Source organism: Gorilla gorilla, chromosome 18 (assembly GCF_029281585.2).
Source record: "Gorilla gorilla gorilla isolate KB3781 chromosome 18, NHGRI_mGorGor1-v2.1_pri, whole genome shotgun sequence".
In the NCBI taxonomy this organism is placed as follows: domain Eukaryota; kingdom Metazoa; phylum Chordata; class Mammalia; order Primates; family Hominidae; genus Gorilla; species Gorilla gorilla.
The window spans coordinates 36,793,267-36,813,484 of NC_073242.2; the positions used below are offsets into that span (position 1 = coordinate 36,793,267).

At 57.9% G+C, this 20,218-nt stretch overlaps 4 protein-coding genes across 12 annotated transcripts in view; 1 reads left to right on the forward strand and 3 right to left on the reverse strand.

The window, feature by feature from the left end:
• The window catches only part of ZNF646 (zinc finger protein 646), a 9,751-nt gene extending 1,680 nt beyond the window's left edge, over window positions 1-8,071 (forward strand). For 4 of the 5 annotated variants that reach the window (XM_055365946.2, XM_055365944.2, XM_004057529.5 and 1 more), the window contains exons 2-3: window positions 778-6,236; window positions 7,507-8,071. In XM_055365946.2, the coding sequence (XP_055221921.1) occupies window positions 857-6,236; window positions 7,507-7,628 (5,502 nt within the window). In that variant the 5' untranslated portion in view covers window positions 778-856 and the 3' untranslated portion in view covers window positions 7,629-8,071. Of the gene's footprint in view, window positions 1-777; window positions 6,266-7,506 lie in introns of all 5 variants that reach the window. The other variant, XM_019012411.4, reaches the window with a different exon arrangement.
• On the reverse strand, window positions 8,000-15,401 carry PRSS53 (serine protease 53). Of its 3 annotated transcripts, XM_004057535.4 has the most exons (11): window positions 13,305-15,270; window positions 12,359-12,379; window positions 12,090-12,252; window positions 11,192-11,457; window positions 10,896-11,050; window positions 10,523-10,742; window positions 9,669-9,819; window positions 9,339-9,583; window positions 9,117-9,262; window positions 8,678-8,894; window positions 8,000-8,368 (listed from the first exon to the last, which is right to left on the reverse strand). In XM_004057535.4, the coding sequence occupies exons 1-11, from the start codon at window positions 13,360-13,362 to the stop codon at window positions 8,349-8,351; spliced, it is 1,662 nt and encodes a 553-aa protein (XP_004057583.1). In that variant the 5' UTR covers window positions 13,363-15,270; the 3' UTR covers window positions 8,000-8,348. The 3 variants fall into 3 exon arrangements, with proteins under 3 accessions (XP_004057583.1, XP_063556233.1, XP_055221938.1); XM_063700163.1 differs by lacking the exon at window positions 13,305-15,270 and adding an exon at window positions 15,326-15,401 and having other exon boundaries at window positions 12,090-12,379; XM_055365963.2 differs by having other exon boundaries at window positions 8,000-8,894.
• Window positions 15,402-15,404: 3 nt separating this feature from the next.
• On the reverse strand, window positions 15,405-19,476 carry VKORC1 (vitamin K epoxide reductase complex subunit 1). 3 transcript variants are annotated; one of them, XM_055365973.2, is made up of 4 exons: window positions 19,135-19,323; window positions 17,889-17,998; window positions 17,349-17,432; window positions 15,405-15,893 (listed from the first exon to the last, which is right to left on the reverse strand). In XM_055365973.2, exons 1-4 carry the CDS (start codon window positions 19,305-19,307, stop codon window positions 15,685-15,687), a joined length of 576 nt encoding a protein of 191 aa, XP_055221948.1. In that variant the 5' UTR covers window positions 19,308-19,323; the 3' UTR covers window positions 15,405-15,684. The 3 variants fall into 3 exon arrangements, with proteins under 3 accessions (XP_055221948.1, XP_018867958.1, XP_018867960.1); XM_019012413.3 differs by lacking the exon at window positions 17,349-17,432 and having other exon boundaries at window positions 19,135-19,476; XM_019012415.3 differs by lacking the exons at window positions 17,349-17,432; window positions 17,889-17,998.
• On the reverse strand, window positions 19,297-19,956 carry LOC101127117 (zinc finger protein ENSP00000375192). The gene has a single exon (XM_055365972.2). It carries the CDS (start codon window positions 19,954-19,956, stop codon window positions 19,462-19,464), a length of 495 nt encoding a protein of 164 aa, XP_055221947.1. The 3' UTR covers window positions 19,297-19,461.
• Window positions 19,957-20,218: the final 262 nt, after the last annotated feature.

The following is a 20,218-nucleotide window of genomic DNA, read 5'->3' on the forward strand; positions in this document are numbered from 1 at the left end:
TGTATTTTTAGTAGAGACAGGGTTTCACCATGTTGGCCAGGCTGGTCTTGAACTCCTGAACTGAGGTGATCCACCAGCCTCGGCCTCCCAAAGTGCTGGGATTACAGGCGTGAGCCACCACGCCTGGCCCAGTTAAGAGAGTCTTAACTCTCTTAACTCTCTTGTCACAAGGAAAAGAGACCTTGTGACACTGAAATGACTCGGGGTGGTGGGGGAACAAGCCAGCCCTTTCCCTGAAGGAGGCCTCTAACCTCTCCTCTCAGGTCCTCAGCTATTAACTGGAGGAAACAGCTGCTTTTTTAGTGCTTCTCAGCTACTCTGTTTAGCTGAGAGATGAAGTAGGAAGATTTGGACTTCTCTTATTGAAAGGCCTAGAGAAGGTTTTGGTGTCCTTTTAAGATGTCACAGAAAATTTTTGTTTCAGGATTGTAGGGAGCAGATTCCTACTGTTCTTAAAGGACAGTAATGCCTTTTGAGTCTGGTCTGAAGAACATAACAGGTCTGTGATCAGAAGTAGGTTGCATCTCTCTCAACTTTAATTTCCTTAGCTATACCTGTAGGGATGACTTAAGCCTAGGGGAGCTCCTATATTTGGGAAGCTTGTGCACAGGGAAGCCTTAAATGATGGTGCCTGCAGATTGGATCTAGTAGAAATTAGGTCCTTGGGCATGGATGCTTGGGGAACCTCTCAGTGACCTCAGGTGAACTTGTTGCTCGTAGAGCCAAGAGGCGAAGTTAATTCAGGCCTTCCTTTTGACCACTGCCCCCTCTTCCTAGGCCTTGGCCCCTCCACCAGAGGAAGGTGCTGCCACGTGTCTGCTCCTTCTGAACCTCCAGGTTTCTGCTACGTTGCCCCATGGAGGACACACCCCCCTCACTCAGCTGTTCCGACTGTCAGCGCCACTTTCCCAGCCTCCCAGAGCTCTCTCGGCACCGAGAACTGCTCCATCCATCTCCCAACCAGGACAGTGAGGAGGCTGACAGCATCCCTCGGCCCTACCGTTGTCAGCAGTGTGGGCGGGGCTACCGTCACCCCGGGAGCCTGGTTAACCATCGTCGGACCCACGAGACTGGCCTTTTCCCCTGTACCACCTGTGGCAAGGACTTCTCCAATCCCATGGCTCTCAAGAGCCATATGAGGACACATGCTCCTGAGGGCCGCCGCAGGCACAGGCCCCCACGCCCCAAGGAAGCCACTCCACACCTCCAGGGTGAGACGGTGTCCACTGACTCCTGGGGCCAAAGGCTTGGCTCTAGTGAAGGCTGGGAAAACCAGACAAAACATACAGAAGAGACACCTGACTGTGAATCTGTACCTGACCCCAGGGCAGCTTCGGGTACGTGGGAAGATCTGCCCACCAGACAAAGAGAAGGCTTGGCAAGCCACCCAGGTCCTGAGGATGGTGCAGACGGCTGGGGACCCTCCACTAACTCTGCCAGAGCCCCTCCTCTCCCCATCCCAGCCAGCAGCCTCCTTAGCAACTTGGAACAGTATCTGGCTGAATCAGTAGTGAACTTCACAGGGGGCCAGGAGCCCACCCAGTCCCCTCCTGCTGAGGAGGAGCGGCGGTACAAATGTAGTCAGTGTGGCAAGACCTACAAGCACGCCGGGAGCCTCACCAACCACCGCCAGAGCCACACGCTGGGCATCTACCCCTGTGCCATCTGTTTCAAGGAGTTCTCTAACCTCATGGCTCTGAAGAACCACTCTCGACTGCATGCCCAGTATCGGCCTTACCACTGTCCCCACTGCCCCCGTGTCTTCCGGCTCCCCCGGGAGCTGCTGGAACACCAGCAGTCCCATGAGGGTGAAAGGCAGGAGCCACACTGGGAGGAGAAAGGGATGCCCACCACCAATGGGCACACAGATGAGAGCAGCCAGGACCAGCTCCCCAGTGCACAGATGCTGAATGGCTCTGTGGAGCTCAGCACCTCTGGGGAGCTGGAGGACAGTGGCCTGGAGGAATACCGGCCTTTCCGCTGTGGGGACTGTGGCCGTACTTACCGCCATGCTGGGAGCCTCATCAACCATCGAAAGAGCCACCAGACAGGTGTCTACCCCTGCTCACTCTGTTCTAAGCAGCTGTTCAATGCGGCTGCCCTCAAAAACCATGTGCGGGCTCATCACAGGCCCAGGCAAGGAGTTGGGGAAAATGGGCAGCCATCAGTCCCACCAGCTCCCCTGCTGCTGGCTGAGACCACCCACAAAGAGGAAGAGGACCCCACCACCACCCTGGACCATCGGCCCTATAAGTGCAGTGAGTGTGGTCGTGCTTACCGCCACCGGGGGAGCCTGGTGAACCATCGCCACAGCCATCGGACTGGAGAGTACCAGTGCTCACTCTGTCCCCGCAAGTACCCCAATCTCATGGCCCTGCGCAACCACGTGCGGGTACATTGCAAGGCTGCTCGCCGAAGTGCAGACATCGGGGCTGAGGGTGCCCCCAGCCACCTCAAGGTAGAACTCCCGCCTGACCCAGTGGAGGCAGAGGCAGCCCCGCACACAGATCAGGACCATGTGTGCAAACATGAAGAAGAGGCCACGGATATCACCCCGGCAGCAGACAAGACAGCAGCACATATCTGTAGCATCTGTGGGCTGCTCTTTGAAGACCCTGAGAGCCTTGAACGTCATGGCCTGACTCATGGGGCAGGGGAAAAGGAAAATAGCAGAACAGAGACCACAATGTCACCTCCTAGGGCCTTTGCCTGCCGAGACTGTGGAAAGAGCTATCGCCACTCAGGCAGCCTTATCAACCACAGGCAGACCCACCAGACAGGAGACTTCAGTTGTGGGGCCTGTGCCAAGCACTTCCACACCATGGCTGCCATGAAGAACCACTTGCGCCGGCACAGTCGGCGGCGGAGCAGGCGGCATCGGAAGCGGGCTGGCGGTGCCAGCGGTGGGAGAGAAGCCAAACTCCTGGCAGCGGAGAGCTGGACCCGGGAGCTAGAAGACAATGAAGGCCTGGAGTCTCCCCAAGACCCTTCAGGGGAAAGTCCTCATGGGGCTGAAGGCAACCTGGAAAGTGATGGGGACTGTTTGCAGGCTGAATCTGAAGGGGACAAATGTGGGCTTGAGAGGGATGAGACCCATTTCCAGGGTGATAAAGAGTGCGGAGGCACTGGGGAAGGACTGGAAAGGAAGGATGCCAGTTTACTTGACAACTTGGACATCCCAGGTGAGGAAGGTGGTGGCACTCACTTCTGCGATAGCCTCACTGGGGTGGATGAAGACCAGAAGCCAACCACTGGCCAACCCAACTCCTCTTCCCACTCTGCCAACGCTGTCACTGGCTGGCAGGCTGGGGCCGCTCACACATGCTCTGACTGTGGGCATTCTTTCCCCCATGCCACTGGCCTGCTGAGCCACAGGCCCTGCCACCCACCAGGCATCTATCAGTGCTCCCTCTGCCCGAAGGAGTTTGACTCTCTGCCTGCCCTCCGCAGCCACTTCCAGAACCATAGGCCTGGGGAGGCGACCTCAGCACAGCCTTTCCTCTGCTGCCTCTGCGGCATGATCTTCCCTGGGCGGGCTGGCTACAGGCTTCACCGGCGCCAGGCCCACAGCTCCTCTGGCATGACTGAGGGCTCAGAGGAGGAGGGGGAAGAGGAAGGAGTGGCAGAGGCAGCCCCTGCACGCAGTCCGCCACTGCAGCTCTCGGAAGCAGAGCTGCTGAATCAGCTGCAGCGGGAGGTGGAAGCGCTGGACAGTGCAGGGTATGGGCACATCTGTGGCTGCTGTGGTCAGACCTACGATGACCTGGGGAGCCTGGAGCGTCACCACCAAAGTCAGAGTTCTGGGACTACTGCAGACAAGGCTCCCAGCCCCTTGGGAGTGGCAGGTGATGCCATGGAGATGGTCGTGGATAGTGTCTTGGAGGACATAGTGAATTCTGTCTCTGGAGAGGGTGGAGATGCCAAGTCTCAAGAGGGAGCAGGCACCCCCTTGGGAGACAGCCTCTGCATCCAGGGTGGGGAAAGTTTGCTGGAGGCTCAGCCCCGCCCCTTCCGCTGCAACCAGTGTGGCAAGACCTATCGCCATGGGGGCAGCCTGGTGAACCACCGCAAGATCCACCAGACTGGAGACTTTCTCTGCCCTGTCTGCTCCCGCTGCTACCCCAACCTGGCTGCCTACCGTAATCATCTGCGGAACCACCCTCGCTGCAAAGGCTCTGAGCCCCAGGTTGGGCCCATCCCAGAGGCAGCAGGTAGCAGTGAGCCGCAGGTTGGGCCCATCCCAGAAGGAGGCAGCAACAAGCCCCAGCACATGGCAGAGGAGGGGCCGGGGCAAGCAGAAGTCGAGAAGCTCCAGGAAGAACTTAAAGTGGAGCCCCTGGAGGAAGTGGCCAGGGTGAAAGAAGAGGTGTGGGAGGAGACCACTGTGAAGGGGGAGGAGATAGAGCCCAGGCTGGAGACCGCCGAGAAGGGCTGCCAGACTGAAGCCAGCTCTGAGCGGCCCTTCAGCTGCGAGGTGTGTGGCCGATCCTACAAGCACGCCGGCAGCCTCATCAACCACCGGCAGAGCCACCAGACCGGCCACTTTGGCTGTCAGGCCTGCTCCAAGGGCTTCTCAAACCTCATGTCCCTCAAGAACCACCGGCGCATCCATGCAGATCCCCGACGTTTCCGCTGCAGCGAGTGTGGGAAGGCTTTCCGCCTGCGGAAACAGCTGGCCAGCCACCAGCGGGTCCACATGGAACGGCGTGGGGGTGGGGGCACCCGAAAGGCGACTCGGGAAGATCGGCCCTTCCGCTGTGGGCAGTGCGGGCGGACCTATCGCCATGCCGGCAGCCTCCTGAACCACCGGCGCAGCCACGAGACGGGCCAGTACAGCTGCCCCACCTGCCCCAAGACCTACTCCAACCGCATGGCCCTGAAGGACCACCAGAGGCTGCACTCAGAGAATCGGCGGCGACGGGCTGGACGGTCCAGGCGCACAGCTGTGCGTTGTGCCCTCTGTGGCCGCAGCTTCCCTGGCCGGGGATCTTTGGAGCGGCACCTGCGGGAGCATGAGGAGACAGAAAGGGAGCCAGCCAATGGCCAGGGAGGCCTGGATGGCACAGCGGCCAGTGAGGCGAACCAGGCTGGCAGCCAGGGACTAGAGACCCAATTGGGTGGTGCTGAGCCAGTACCCCACTTGGAGGATGGAGTCCCAAGGCCAGGGGAGCGCAGTCAGAGCCCCATCAGGGCAGCAAGCTCAGAAGCCCCAGAGCCACTGTCCTGGGGTGCAGGGAAGGCAGGTGGGTGGCCGGTAGGTGAGGGACTGGGGAATCATAGTGGAGGCTGGGTTCCTCAGTTCCTAACTAGGTCAGAGGAGCCAGAGGACAGTGTCCACAGGAGTCCTTGCCACGCTGGTGACTGCCAGCTCAATGGACCTACTCTGAGTCACATGGATAGCTGGGACAACAGAGACAACAGCTCTCAGCTGCAGCCAGGGAGCCACTCCTCCTCTTGCAGCCAGTGTGGCAAGACTTACTGCCAGTCGGGCAGCCTCTTGAACCACAACACCCACAAGACAGACCGACACTATTGCCTGCTCTGCTCCAAGGAGTTCTTAAATCCTGTGGCCACAAAGAGCCACAGCCACAACCACATAGACGCCCAGACCTTTGCCTGTCCTGACTGTGGCAAAGCCTTTGAGTCCCACCAGGAACTGGCCAGCCACCTGCAGGCTCATGCCCGGGGCCACAGCCAGGTGCCAGCCCAGATGGAGGAGGCCAGAGATCCCAAAGCCGGGACTGGGGAGGACCAGGTGGTTCTCCCTGGTCAAGGGAAAGCCCGGGAGGCCCCATCAGAAACCCCCAGAGGCCCAGGAGAGAGTGTGGAGAGAGCCAGGGGAGGACAAGCGGTGACGTCCATGGCGGCTGAGGACAAGGAGCGGCCCTTCCGCTGCACCCAGTGCGGGCGCTCCTACCGCCATGCCGGCAGCCTGCTGAACCACCAGAAGGCCCACACCACAGGGTTGTACCCGTGCTCCCTCTGTCCCAAACTTCTCCCTAACCTGCTGTCTCTTAAGAACCACAGCAGGACCCACACGGACCCCAAGCGCCACTGCTGCAGCATCTGTGGCAAGGCCTTTCGGACAGCTGCCCGGCTGGAGGGCCACGGGCGGGTCCACGCACCCCGGGAGGGGCCTTTCACCTGCCCCCATTGTCCCCGCCACTTCCGCCGCCGAATCAGCTTCGTGCAGCACCAGCAGCAGCACCAGGAGGAGTGGACGGTGGCCGGCTCCGGTAGGGGGCGTGAAGGGTCCCAGGAGGAGGTGGGCACACAGTGGAGGGGGAAGTCCAGCCCCAAAGTGGGTGGGGGAGCAAGGAGTGAGAGGAGAGAGCCCCAGGGATTCTAAGAGGTGGGTGGGGGCTTGGCTATGGGGTGAGAGAAGTAGTTTGAGGATGTGCTGAGCTGAGCACCCGCAGGTCAGGTATAACAAATAGCAGGGTGGGTTGGGCAGCACGTGGGGGCGTGTTCAGGCCGAGGCTGCTACCTGGGCTCCTCCATTACACTGTAGCCAGAATGGAATGGTCTTTCTGTTCAGGGGAAGGTCACTGGGTACGCCCTGGCTGCTGTGGCTGGAAACCCTCCTGAGTCAGCCAGTAAAGTAATGACTTCCAGAGAAAAAGAGGAAGCCATTGGTTTGGTCTAGGTTCCATTCTTTCCTAGAGCAGGCCGGGTGCCAGGGAACAAGGGATGGGGCATGGGCTCCATGGCTTCCCTGCTGACTTGGCCACGGAAACTGGGTCACTGGTTGGCACCCTACTCCCTGTCCCTCTTTCCCTGTGCCTTGTCTCTGCTGCTTCTCTCCTTGGAAACTAGACCTCTGGTCCTTCCCTGTCAGTGTTGCTCCCATCTCTTCTCTAACCTTTATTCAGCCCCTTCTCCCTCTGCTGCCAACGGCCTTTATAGGATCCAACCAAACCACCCTTTCTACCTGCGCACCCTGCCACCCTCTGCACACCTTTAACTGGAGGACTGAGTCACAGATAATTGTTTCCTTGAAGTCCAGGCCCAGCTGCAGCAACAACAGTCATTAGCCCCTGTCACATCCCTGATCAGAGGGCATCTCCGTGGGGAATCGCCTCCACCCAGCACTGCTGGAAGCCGGCGGCTGCCAGGGAGTGGGGCGGCCGGTTCCCTCAGCAGGACCTGGGCTGGCCTCTCCACCTCCTCTAGTAGAGGCGGACCCATTCCATCTAGTGGCCACCGAGGGTGGGTGGCCCTGAGATGGTGGGCCCTTGACAGGCCTTGTCAGAGCAGAGGGCAGGTGGGAGTCACCTGAAAGCTGAAGGAATGGCTTTAAGGATAGAAGATTTCTCATGACCTCAAGGGATATGAGGGAGGAGCCAGTTTGCCAGGGCTGGGAAAATAATTAGGAGGCCTAGAATCCCTGTTCTCATCTGGGCCTCCGGGGCCAGGGGCGGGGGAATGGCCTGCAGGGCTGGGAGGGGGTACACGCTGTGCGGGGTCTGCCCCTCAGTTGGTGACCTCCTCTGTCTCTCCCCCCAGGAGCCCCAGTGGCACCAGTGACGGGCAGAGGGGACTTGCCATTGCCCCCTCCACCCACCCCCACGACCCCACTCCTGGATCCTTCACCCCAGTGGCCTGCAGACCTCAGCTTCTCCCTCTGAACTTCAAGTCTCCAAAGATCAGAATCTGGGGGAGGGAGCGCATGCAGGGAGGGGCTTGATCTCCACATTTTCTCAGGAGTAGTTCGGGCATCCCCGTATCTTCTCCTCTCCCCTTGTGAAGAGGACCCAGATCTGGCTTCTTTCCCAAGGAGGGGGTGGGGTGTTCCTCGCGTCCCTGTCCTTGAAGGACCTCCTTCCCCCAGCCTCATCACCGTGCTCTTCTCAGCGCCAGCCTCTGCTGAGATGCCGTGCCACCCTCAGCAGCCAGATTGCAACACCAGGGAGAGGCGGATGCAGAGCCCCACCGATGGGAAAGTTGCCTGTGGAAAGGAGCCTTTTGCTACAATTTGTAACTTATTTTCTAAAGTCTATTTTGTAACAATTTATTTAAGTTTAAAAAAAGGAAAACTGCTGCCCCCCAAAAAAAGAAATTTTCAAAACAACGTGGCTGGCGTGATTGTATCTGAAAGGGTAAAGGAGGAGGAAAGCTGGGACGCCTGCTTGGTAGCAGAGTTGGGTGTGGGAGTGTCCACAGACACCCCTGTCCTGCAGGGTGGGGAGTGGGCACCTGTGGCCCCAGGCAGGTTCCTTCCCACAGCTGCTGGGCTTCTGGGCCTGCCCTGGTGCCTGGAATCACACATGACAGGGTGGGGAGGACAGGGGCAGTAATGCCATTTGCCTGCCTGCATTCTCTTGTCCTGAGAATGGCCAAGTCCCCTGTCAGCAGCTGGTTGGTTGGCCTGTGGGGAAGGAAGGAGGGTGGAGTTGTCCTCATCCTCACGGCTTTGGTCCCTCCCTCCCTCCCCATTCCTCGAAGGAACAGGGTCTGTCTTGGCTGCCATGACAGATGAGAATACTGAGGCTTAAAGTGGTTGAGCAGCCTGCTCCAAGTCACACGATGACAAAGAACCAGAATCTGAATCAAATGGGTCTGCCTGTTGCTCCACCCTACCCAAGGCAGCTGGAGTGGGTTAGAACGGCACGTTCTTACTGGAGAGAGAAGGGTCCTGGAGAGGCAGGGTTTGGCAGGAGGCCCCGGGGCCACATACTTATGTTGGCCAGGCAGCTTCCAGGCTCAGCCTCGGGCTCTGGTTCCTCGGCGAAGTAGACCTGCCAGTCCAAACTGCTGACCCAGTCCTCATAGGCAGGGAGCGCGGTGAAGACCGCCGGCCTGGCGGGGCCTTGGCAAGCATCTCCGAAGCTGTGCAGCCCGGCCAGGAACCATGTGCCCCTCACCTCATGCACCAGTGGTGCCCCAGACAGGCCCTGTCAGGGGTCAGGTGACAATGGGTGACTTTTTATAGGCAGCTGTGCAGGACGGTAGAGCGGGCTAGGGAACCTCTGGCTGTTTGGGGGCTAATTGGCAAAAAGGCTTAGTTTCAGGTGGGAGGTGGGTCCAGAGGCCAAGCCTAGAAGGTCCGTTCTTGGGCTATTGGGTGAGGGGATGCCAGGGGCCTATTAGGTAAGGTGTGGGGGCCTGGGGCTCACCTCACAGCTGGGCAGCTCACCCACAGCACTGGTACACACCATCCCCGGCAGAATAGGGCTGCCGTCACCCCCAGGAGCTGCATGCAGCCGGCTGCAGGCCCTAGGCCCCAGGAGGGTCACGGGCACTGTCTGGAGGGAGCTGATGCCTGTGGAGCAAGGGAAAGCTGGCTGCCCCGGCCTGCAGGTTGGATGGACAGCAGCCCTGGCCCTGTGCCCACCTACCTGCTCCTGGGTGGGCCCGTCCCAGAACCCAGCCGCGCTCCCCATCAGGCAGGTGGTGGTCAGCATAGGGCAGGCAGAGGGGCCGCAGGCTGGCTCCCAGTGTCACAGGCTGGGCCAGCAGCAGGAGGGCCACGTCGTAGCCCCCCTCAGGGTGGGTGTAGGCTCCATGCAGGATGAGCTGCTTCAGGCCCCACTCCTCCGGTCTGGTCCCCAGCCCTACGCTCCATTCCTCTGGGGCCTGGCGCCTGTGCAGAGGCAGTGTGGACGGCACCAGGTGACAGGGCTGCCGGCAGGGGCAGGGGGCACAGCAGAGAGGGATCCAAGACTTACCCAATGAAGCAGTGGGCAGCAGTTAGCACCGCCTCCTCTGACACCAGGGCTCCGCCACAGGCCAGCTGTCCCTGGTGCATCAGCCTGGCATCCCAGGGCCATGGGGAGGGTGCTCCTGCCTGGGGACCTGCTGTCCTCAAGGATCCACAGGCTGAAACAGATGAGTGCCTCATCTGACTTCTTGCTAAGCACTTCCCACTTCCCATCAAATCCTCACAGTATCTTTTGAAATTGAATTTTGTTCCCCTCATTACTGAAGGTAACCAAAGTTCCAGAGAGGTTAAGAGACTTCCTTGCTCTGTAACTACAGGCAGGTGGCAGACTTGCGATTCACAAGCCAGGGCCTGAACTTTTAGCCCTGTTGGTCTGATGGGACCCCTGTCCCAGCCTCGTGGGAATGCCCCTACTTGTCACTCCCCTGCTCCACCCGTCTGCACCCTCCAGGCTGGGCCTGCCTCCCGTATTCCTGGCTCATTAGTGCATCTCTTATCATCAAGACATAATATCCGTCCCAGGAATTACTTTGCATTCAATTTGCATGCCAGTCACTTAATGCCGGAATTCTGACTGGGAGCCCTACCCTGTGCAGGCTCGCTGGGTCCCTGCTGGAAGCCTGCCACTTCCCCAGAAACCCAAGTCAGGTCTCAGAGATTCCTCTTCTCACCTAAACTCCAAACCTGTAGAGTTCCAAAGTGCCTGTGCCTCTCAGCCCTAACAGGGCTGTTCCCATCCCAGGGGGTGAAAGAGCCCCCTAATTAGGCTCGGCGGTGTGGATGCCTGTGCCAGTTCTCTAGTCCTAACTGAGGTTTGCTTCACAGTGGCTCCTACCCACTCCCAGCATGCCCCACTCGTACCTACACAGCTGTCCTCATCACTCATCTCCGGGGTCTCTGGGCTCTGGGCCAGGAAAGCTGCCCCCTGAACTCGAGCCTGCAGCCAGGAACCGTGAGCAGCTGTGTTGGTCAGCAGCACAGGAGCGTCCTCCTGGGCACAGCTTGATGCAAAGCTGATGATGCCAGCCTGAACCCAGTGTCCGTCAGGCTCGAGGCACAGCACAGGGCCCCCGGAATCTCCCTGGAGCCAGGCAACAAAGCCAAGGACAGATGCCTGAGCCCAGCTATGGCAGACACCCTCTGATTGCAGCTCTTTCCCCCAGTCCTGTGAGTCCAACCCCCAGCCCAGCGTTAGGCCCCTCCCCTTCTGCTCCTTCTCTTCTCCCTATCAGACCTGACAGGGGCCCTGCACCCCAGGCTGGGGGCCCCCACATAGCATCCCAGGCCGGGCCGGGTTGGACAGGTGTCGCTGGTGCAGCTGGTTGTAGATACAGTTACATGTGGGGCGACTGATGAGACGCAGGCGCAGATTGCGTAGGGTCCCAGGAGCTGGTGAAAGAGACGGGGCTGGGGCTGGAGTCTGGGATCTGGGAAGCAAGGGAGACTGGAAGCCAGGACAGTTGGGAGCTGAGACTGTGACGCTGGGCAAGCAGAGTGCCTCTCCGGGCTTCAGTCTGGGCCAGCACTTACCATCACTGGTGTCCTGATCCCAGCCAGTGGCCCAGCAGGAGGCTCCAAAGGGGAAGCGATGGGCAGGCTGGGGCAGGCAGAGGGGTGTGTGGGTCGTGGGGTGGGCGAGCTGCAGCAGGGCCAGGTCTGAGCCCTGGCTGTAGTGGTTATAGGCCCTGGGCAACTGCAGGGCAGCCACCCCCACCTCTTCGGCCCCAGGGCTGAGTCCCTCACGTTGCAGAGAACCCAGGACCACTGACCAGGAGTTCAGTTCTGTTGCTGCTGCCCTGGAAGGGGGACAAAGTCCAGGCTGCTGAGTGCAAGGGTAGACAGTGACACCATGGGAGACTCCACAGGTAGGTGGAAGATAGCAGAGAGCACTCCACGGCTTTTTCTTTTTGAGGTAGGGTCTCGTCCTGTCGCCCAGGCTGCAGTGCAGTGGCATGACCATGACTCACTACAAGCCTTGACCTCCCAGGCTCAAGTGATCCTCCCACCTCAGCCTCGTGAGTAGCTGGGACTACAGGTGTGCACCACCATGCCTGGCTAATTTTACAGTTTTTGTAGAGACATGGTCTTGCTATGTTGCACAGGCTAGTCTTGAACTCTTGGGCTCAAGCGATCCTCCCTCCGTGGCCTCCCAAAGTGCTGGGATTACAAGCGTGAGCTACTGTGCCCGGCCTCAGTCTGTGACTTTAAGCGAGGTCATTCCCTTGCAACCTGAGTTTTCTGATTTGTAAATCTACTATGAAAGGTGGTTGTTACAATTAACTTGACAATATGTACCCAGTACATGGCAGATTCTCAGTAAATGGTTCTTTATTATTACTCTAGAGGCAGGGACTAGCCTTGTGGGGCTTGAGACAAATTGTCCACTCCCCAGAGCCGGAGACCCTGCCTGACCCCAGCCATGACTTACTTTTCAAAGCAGTGGGCAGCAGTGAGGACCCAGGTGTCTGCCACCAGGGAGCCGCTGCAGATGTGGGCTCCTTGCCTCCTCACACTGGCCTGCCAGGGCCACTCGCCAGGGACTGTGTTGCCCTCCTGAGGCTTGGGGGGGCCGGGGCCACGCTGTCCACAGGCTGTGGAAAGGAGTTGGTCACACTGACAGCAGATACCTGTCCTGACCTCACCCCAGTCCCGACCCAGACCCAAGTAAGACCTAGGCCCCGTGTCCCCAGACCTTACCACGCTGAGCGGCTTGAAGACCTGGGAAGAGAGAGACACAGGTGAGACGCAGGGACTCCAGGCCTGCCTAGCTTTGGGGAGGAGAGGGGATGGGCTGGGGGGCGGGCCCAGGGTCCTTGCCTGTGACTCTGATTACCTCACCAGCCCCTCCCAGAATGAAAATATTTATATGAGGCTGAGACAGCTTTTATTGGAACCTATTCAGTGTGCACACTCAGTAATTAATTCTCCTTCAGCTGTGCTCAGCACTCCGGGGCTTGGGGTTCAGCTTGGGAGTAGGCCAGCCCCCCTCCAGGCTTCAGAACCCCCAACTCCTGCCCCCGCCACTGAGTCAGCCAGGCGGCCTCTGTGTGTAGAGAGCATTAGCTTAATTGTCCTCTTAGCAGCAGAGGCCTAAGAGGAAGGATTAGAGGCCTGCATCATTTCCAAGTGGGGAGGGCCCCAAGAAATGGAAACTTACCTCACCCTGGTCTAGAGACTCAGTCTTCCCCACCTTCCCAGAAACTGCCTGAGAGCCCGCCAGAGAGAGGGCCCCTGCCCACCGCCCCTCACAGGCACACAGGCACCCCATGAGACAGCTGAGCCAGGCTGCCCAGAGGATGGATGAAAAGAAAGGGAAACTGAGGCCAGAGGAGCCCAGAGTTTGCCTGAGGTCATTGTGAAAGTTGAGGGGGAGGCAGGCACAGGACACACACAGGCAGCACCTCACACACACACAAGACCACAGGCCCCGCCAACGCAAACTGCAGCTGGCCCGAGAAAATCTCATCCATGTTGACACAGGTGGCTACATATACCGCCCCACAGAGTCCTACGGAGTTACATCCCCACTGGTGGACTGTCGCCCACAGGCGGTCCCCCCACCAAGAAGCAGGGACTGCTGGGGCAGAGATGGCCCCTGAGCCCCCACCAGGCCACCCCTATACCCCAGCACATGGCGGCTTACCCTCCATGAGGACCGTGGCACCCGCGATGAGCAGCACTGGGCCCCAGCACCACTTCATGCTGCCCCGGGCCACTCTGCCACCTGTGCTCCACTCTCAGAGAGGCCACCTGGGTCTCCCTGGCTCCACCTCTGCTCCACCTCCAGTTGGCTAGGAGTCAGCTGTCTGCTTGCCCTAGCCAGCAGTTCCTAGGCTCTGGGGCTGTGGCTGTGTGACCCTGGGCTTGTCACCACCCCTCTCTGGGCCTTAGCCGTGGAGCCAAACTGTCTGGGTTTAAATCTGTTTCCTTACTACTTGAGTGGCCTGGGAGAGCTAACCTGCCTGTGCCTCGTCTGAGAAACAGTTGTTGAATGGAAAATGCCTCAATGACAGCCTGGCACAGGGCAAGCTCACTCCCAGCATGAAAGTGCCATCCTGGAACCATGGAGGGCACGTGGGCAGCTCCTCCCAGTCCCCACCTTTCATTTCCACTCCCCCACTTCTCTTCCAGCCAGGGCTAGGTGGGTTTCACATGCCTTCTCCCAGGTCTGCTCTGAGACAGTGTGTGCCAGGCTGAGTGGTGAGGGGCCAGCACCCACTGCTGCTTGCTCGCTGTGAGCCTTTGGCAAATCCCAGTATCTCCCTGGGCCTGCTGGCTTCCCGGGAAACAGGGTGACAGCGGTGCCCACCTTCCTCACAGGCACAGAGGACTCGGTCAGGCGGGAAGAACACTTCGGCGCGTGCCTCCTCTTCCTCTTCCCACTCCTAACTCAGGCTGGCCCAGACCATTCAAGAACCCTGACCCCAAGACAGAGGCAGCTGTGGGTAAGGTTTAGCATATATTATAGATGCTGGCCGGGCGTGGTGGCTCACGCCTGTAATCCCAGCACTTTGGGAGGCCAAAGCAGGCAGATCACCTGAGGTCGGGAGTGCGAGACCAGCCTGACCAACATAGAGAAACACTGTCTCTACTAAAAATACAAAATTAGCCAGGCCTGGTGGCGCATGCCTGTAATCCCAGCTACTCGGGAGGCTGAGGCAGGAGAATCACTTGAACCTGGGAGGTGGAAGTTGTGGTGAGCCGAAATTGTGCCATTGCACTCCAGCCTGGACAACAAGAGCGAAAGTCCGTCTCAAAAACAAACCAACAAAAAAAAAGCATATAGATGCTGGAGCCAGATGGACCAGGTGGATTCAAATCCTGAGAGCCTCCTGCAGTAGCTGTGTGATCTCAGGCATACTAATTAGCCACTCTGTCCCTATCATCAAGATAGGGATAATAATAGTGCCCACCTCATAAATCACTGTAAAGATTAAACGAGTTTAACACGTTAACACAAGTTTTTTTTTTTTTTTTTTTTTTTTTGGAGACGGTCTTGCTCTGTTGCTCAGGCTGGAGTGCAGTGATCATGGCTCACTGCAGCCTCAACCTTCTGGGCTCAAGCAGTCTTCCCGCCAGCTTCCCGATTAGTTGGGACTATAGGTACATACCACCATGCCTGGCTAATTTTTTTTTTTTTTTTTTTTTGGTAGAGACAGGGGTCTCACTATTTTGCCCAGGCTGGTCTGGAACTCCTGGCCTCAAGTGATCCTCCTGCCTTGGCCTCCCAAAGTACAGGGATTACAGGTGTGAGCCACTGCACCCAGCCAACACAAGTTCTTAAACAGTGCTTGGCATGTAGGTAAGTGGTCAGGGCATAATAGGCAAAACAAAAACCTTCACAACCTGGCCCTGGCCCTCTAAGGCTACCAATACTGGCTTGGAATGGTCGATAAGGCAACTGGAGGGGTTAAAGTTAAACTCAAGGAAGAACTTCCCAGCAAGCATTTACAGAACCAGAAGGGCAGGCTGCCCTTCCAGGTGTGTGCTCAGCCTTCCCAGGAGAGGAAGCCTGGCTCCTGTGGGCAGCAGGAGCGAGCTGCCAGCCTGTTTCCTGGGGGTGGGGGCCAATGGTGCCCCAGGCCTTGCTGACTCCACACACTGGAGATGAGACTACCCATAACCACCCTTCCCAGCAGGCCCTCCACTCTCCCTCTGACTCACCCTTCCCAGCTCCAGAGAAGGCAACACCGAGGGAGGCCCAGCACCACAGTCCATGGCAGACACATGGTTCAGACTTGGCTGATTGATCTAAGAAACTTTATTGCTCAGAACCTTCCCTCCCTGGGCAATGGAAAGAGCTTTGGAGACCAGCCCATGGGGACAGAGTCAGAGGCACTGGGTGTAAAAAAGAGCGAGCGTGTGGCACATTTGGTCCATTGTCATGTGCGGGTATGGCAGGAGGAGGGGGTAATCTAGAAGCCCCACATCTAGGGCCTTCTAGGGACCCAGATATGCCCCCTTAGGCAAGGCTCACATGCCAAAGCAAAGCAGATGAGGTCAGCCTGGCTTGGGTTGAGGGCTCAGTGCCTCTTAGCCTTGCCCTGGGGTTCTTGGACCTTCTGGAAACTGAGCCACATCAGGCTCACGTTGATAGCATAGGTGGTGATGCAAACAATGCAGAAATCATAGAGCACGAAGAACAGGATCCAGGCCAGGTAGATAGAACCAGCGAGAGACACCAGGGAGCTCAGCAGCATCAGGACAGAGGCCCAGCGTGTCCGCAGGCAACCTGCAAGGCAGAAGAGGGTCCGGTGTGGGCTTCAGGCACTGGCCACCTCCTGAACACTCCATGATGTCACCGCACTACCTAGATGCCAGGAGCTGCTGGGAAGGGTCTCTAAAACAAGAGGCTCCAGGGCAGATATGGTGGCTTACGCACGTAATCCAAACACTCTGGGAGGCCGAGGTGGGAAGACTGCTTTAGGCTAGGAGTTCAAGACCAGCTTGGGCAACATAGAAAGACCCGATCTGTATCAAAAATTTAGAAATTCAGCTGGGCACGGTGGCTCATGCCTGTAATCCCAGCATTTTGGGAGGCCAATGGGGGTGGATCGCCTGAGGTCAGGAGTTCGAGAGCAGCCTGGCCAACATGGCAAAACCCCATCTCTAATAAAAATACAAAAATTAGCCGGGCGTGTTGATGGGCACCTGTAATCCCAGCTGCTGGGGAGGCTAAGGCAGGAGAATTGCTTGAACCTAGGAGGTGGAGGTTGCAGTGAGCCGAGATCATGCCACCACACTCCAGCTTGGGCAGCAAGAGCGAGACTTCGTCTCAAAAAAAAGAAAAAAAAAAAATGCCCGGTGAGGTTGACTCACGCCTGTAATGCTAGCACTTTGGGAGGCCAAGGCGGTTGGATCACCAGGTCAAGAGATTGAGACCATCCTAGTCAACATGGTGAAACCCTGTCTCTACTAAAAATACAAAAATTAGCTGGGCGTGGTGACACGCGCCTGTAGTCCCAGCTACTCGGGAGGCTGAGGCAGGAGAATTGCTTGAACCCGGGAGGCAGAGGTTGCAGTGAGCCAAGATCGTGCCACTGCACTCCAGCCTGGTGACAGAGCGAGACTATGTCTCAAAAAAAAAAAAAAAAAAAAAAATTGAAAATTAGCTGGGTGCAGTGACATGTGCCTATAGTCCTAGCTACTCAGGAGGATCGCTTGAGCCAGGTTACAGTGAGCTATGATTGTGCCACTGCACTCCAGCCTGGGCAACAGAGCAAGATTATTTCTTAAAAAAAAAAAAAAGAAGGCTTCAACAGGTCCCCTCCAAGGGACTGGTCTCTGAAGCTCTTGCCATTGCCCAGGGAGGGAAAGTTCTGAGCAATAAAATTTCTTAAATAAATCGGCCAAGTCTGAACCATGTGTCAGCCAGGACCATGGTGCTGGGCCTCCCTCAGTGATGCCTTCTCTGGAGCTGGGAAGGGTGACTCAAAGGGAGCGTGGGAGCCTGCTGGGAAGGGTGGTAATGGATAGTCTCATCTCCGGCATATGGCATCAGCAAGGCCTGGGGCGCCATTGTCTCCCACTCCCTTGGTTCCTCTCTCTGTTCTTATGGGACTAGATACAAATTTTCCTGCTGAGCACTAAATGAGACAAAAGATAGCTCATGCTCAGCTTCTCCTTAAAAAGGAATTTCGGCATCTTTTCCACAAAACTGGGGTGTTGGTGGGGCATGGTAGCTCACACCTGTAATCCCCCCAGCACTTTGGGAGGCTGAGGCAGAGAGATTGCTTGAGACCAGCCTGGGCAACATGGCGAGACACCATCTCTACCAAAAAAAAAACAAAAACAAAAATTAGCTGGGCATAGTGGTGCACGCCTGTGATTCCAGCTACTTGGGAGGCTAAGGTGGGAGGATCCCTTGGGCAGGGAGGCAGAGGTTGCCATGAACTGAGATCACGCCAGTGCACACTAAGGGCATCCTAGACCTCACTTTGGGCAACAGAGCCAGACCCTGTCTCAAAACAACAACAAACAAAAAACCTGGGGACCTAGGATGTCTTTAAGGGCCCTTCAGCCTCTAACAGTACTTAAACCAATTAAAAGACTCCTGTTAGTTACCTCCCCACATCCCCACCCGCAGGACGCTCCGTGATGAGCAGCTAGCTGGCTGTCAGCTGTGTGGATCACCAAGATTGCATGGAGTGGGGCTGAGCCGACCAAGGGGGATGAGGGGCGGGGCGGGGCGGGGCGGGGCGGGCAGGGAGGGGGCGGAGCCACTCACCTAACAATAGCTGTAGTGTGTAGAAGATGCAACCGAATATGCTGTTGGATTGATTGAGGATGCTGTCCTGTCCCAGCACATGCTCCACCAGCCCGAAACCCCTGCCCCACCTGGCAGAGGGGTGGGGCGGGGTGGGGTGGGGTGGAACCAGGTTAGGACTGTCAACCCAGTGCCTTGGACCCTGCCCGAGAAAGGTGATTTCCAAGAAGCCACCTGGGCTATCCTCTGTTCCCCCACCTCCCATCCTAGTCCAAGGGTCGATGACCTCCTGGCACCGGGCACCTTTGGCCACGTCAGGATTCCATGTCACTGACCCTATCCTCCCCTCTCCCCAGACCAGGCCCGGACGTGGCTACTCCGTAGGCCCTGCTTTTCATCTTAGACCTTAAGTCTCTTTTTTTTTTTTTTTTTTTTTTGAGACGGAGTCTCACTCTGGCCCAAGCTGGAGTGCAGTGGCGCGATCTCGGCTCACTGAAACCTCCGCCTCCCGGGTTCAAGCGATTCTCCTGCCTTAGCCCCCCCGAGTAGCTGGGATTAAGGCACCCGCCATAGCGCCCGATTAATTTTTCTATTTTTGGTAGAGACAGGCTTTCACCATGTTGGCCAGGCTGGTCAACTCCTGACTTCAAGTGATCCATCCGCCTCGGCCTCCCAAAGTGCTGGGATTACAGGAGTGGGCCACCGCGCCCGGCCCTTAAGTAATTCTTAAAATGGCAAGGCTGGTATAACGGTTCACTCGGTTTTGCATCAGAGACTGGGAGTCGGGGGCAGATTATCTTTGCCCTGGATCCCAGAATCTCCAGCTCCCTGGCCACTCACTCGCCTCCTCTGTATTCCGTCATTATGCTAACGCCTGGCCATCACGCACAGCCAGACCGGGCCACCTTGTTCCTGGGCGCAGCCATCGCCAACACCCCCCTTCACCTGCGCGCCGTCCTTGAGACCATCGTCGATCTCTACCGCCATCCTGCCTCCCCGCCTTTCCCGGTCACCGTTATTCCTTGGCATCCAATTCACGTGCGAGTCCCCGGAATAATCCCAGTCCCCAGCACTGTCTGGTCCCTTGCCTCGCACTCTTATTTCGAACACCAGTATCTCTGGGTAGCTCAGCCCCTGTGCAACGACCCCGCGAGCAGTCCAGCCCCGTGTCCGTTCCCCGGGCACACCGATCCCAGACTCCAGAATAATCATCTGGCATCCTGGCCGCCCTGCTCCGAGGCCCCACGCCTCCCACTCCCGTGCACACCTGGAGGAGAAGACGCGCGAACAGCTGATGGCGGTGCCCACGTCGCAGAGCGCGCGGTAATCCCGGTCCCGGGCGCGCGCCGCCTTCACGTGCAGCGCGTAGAGCGAGAGCACTAAGCCCGTCAGGCAAAGAGCGAGCCGCACCCAGCCAGGGCTCCCCCAGGTGCTGCCCATTATCTCCAGGTTCCGCCCGAGGCGCCCGCGGAGAAAACCAGCCACGGAGCAGGGGCCGGGCGGCGAATGGCCGCGCCCCTCCTGGCCCTCTGACTCGGCGATTGGCCGGCCGTGCTCGCACTCCGCGACCCAAATGGCTGTTCCAGGGCGCTAGTCAAGCGGGCGAGTTAGGAAAACAGCGAAGAATGCCGGGACTAGTGAAGCGGGTAAGGGACGTGCGGAATCGCGGCCCCAGCGGCTGCCAGGCATGATGGGAGTTGTAGTCGGCGCGGCTGCAAGGCATCAAGGGAAATGAAGTCTCCACAGATTTATAAACTGTTGGCCGGGCACGGTGGCTCACGCTTGTAATCCCAGCACTTTGGGAGGCCGAGGCTGGCGGATTACCTGAGGTCAGGAGTTCAAGACCAGCCTCGCCAACATGGTGAAACCCCATCTCAACTAAAAATACAAAAATTAGCCGGGCGTGGTGGCACATGCCTGTAATCCCAGCTACTCGGGAGGCTGAGGCAGGAGAATTGCTTGAGCCGGGGAGCCGGAGGTTGCAGTGAGCCGAGATCGTGCCACTGCACTCCAGCCAGGCCGACAGAGTGAGACTCTGTCTCAAAAAAAAAAAAAGAAAAAAAAAGTGTGTTAGTGTGGTTAACAGCATTTGCTCTTACCCTATGCCAAGTCCTGTTGTAAGAATTGCAGCATCCGGGACCTAGAGACCAGCGGATCAGGGGATCCAGCGAATACGGCGATCCGATTCGGGAACCAAGCATTTCCCCTGAAACTATTTCAGGCACCATTCGGGCTGCAGCCTCCCATCCTCCCGGGTCCTGCCTCACCAGTGCTTCCTGGTGGTCGGTCTCCCTTTCTCCCATACATTCACAGAACCACTCCTTTGGCCACACACACCCTTGACAGTATCC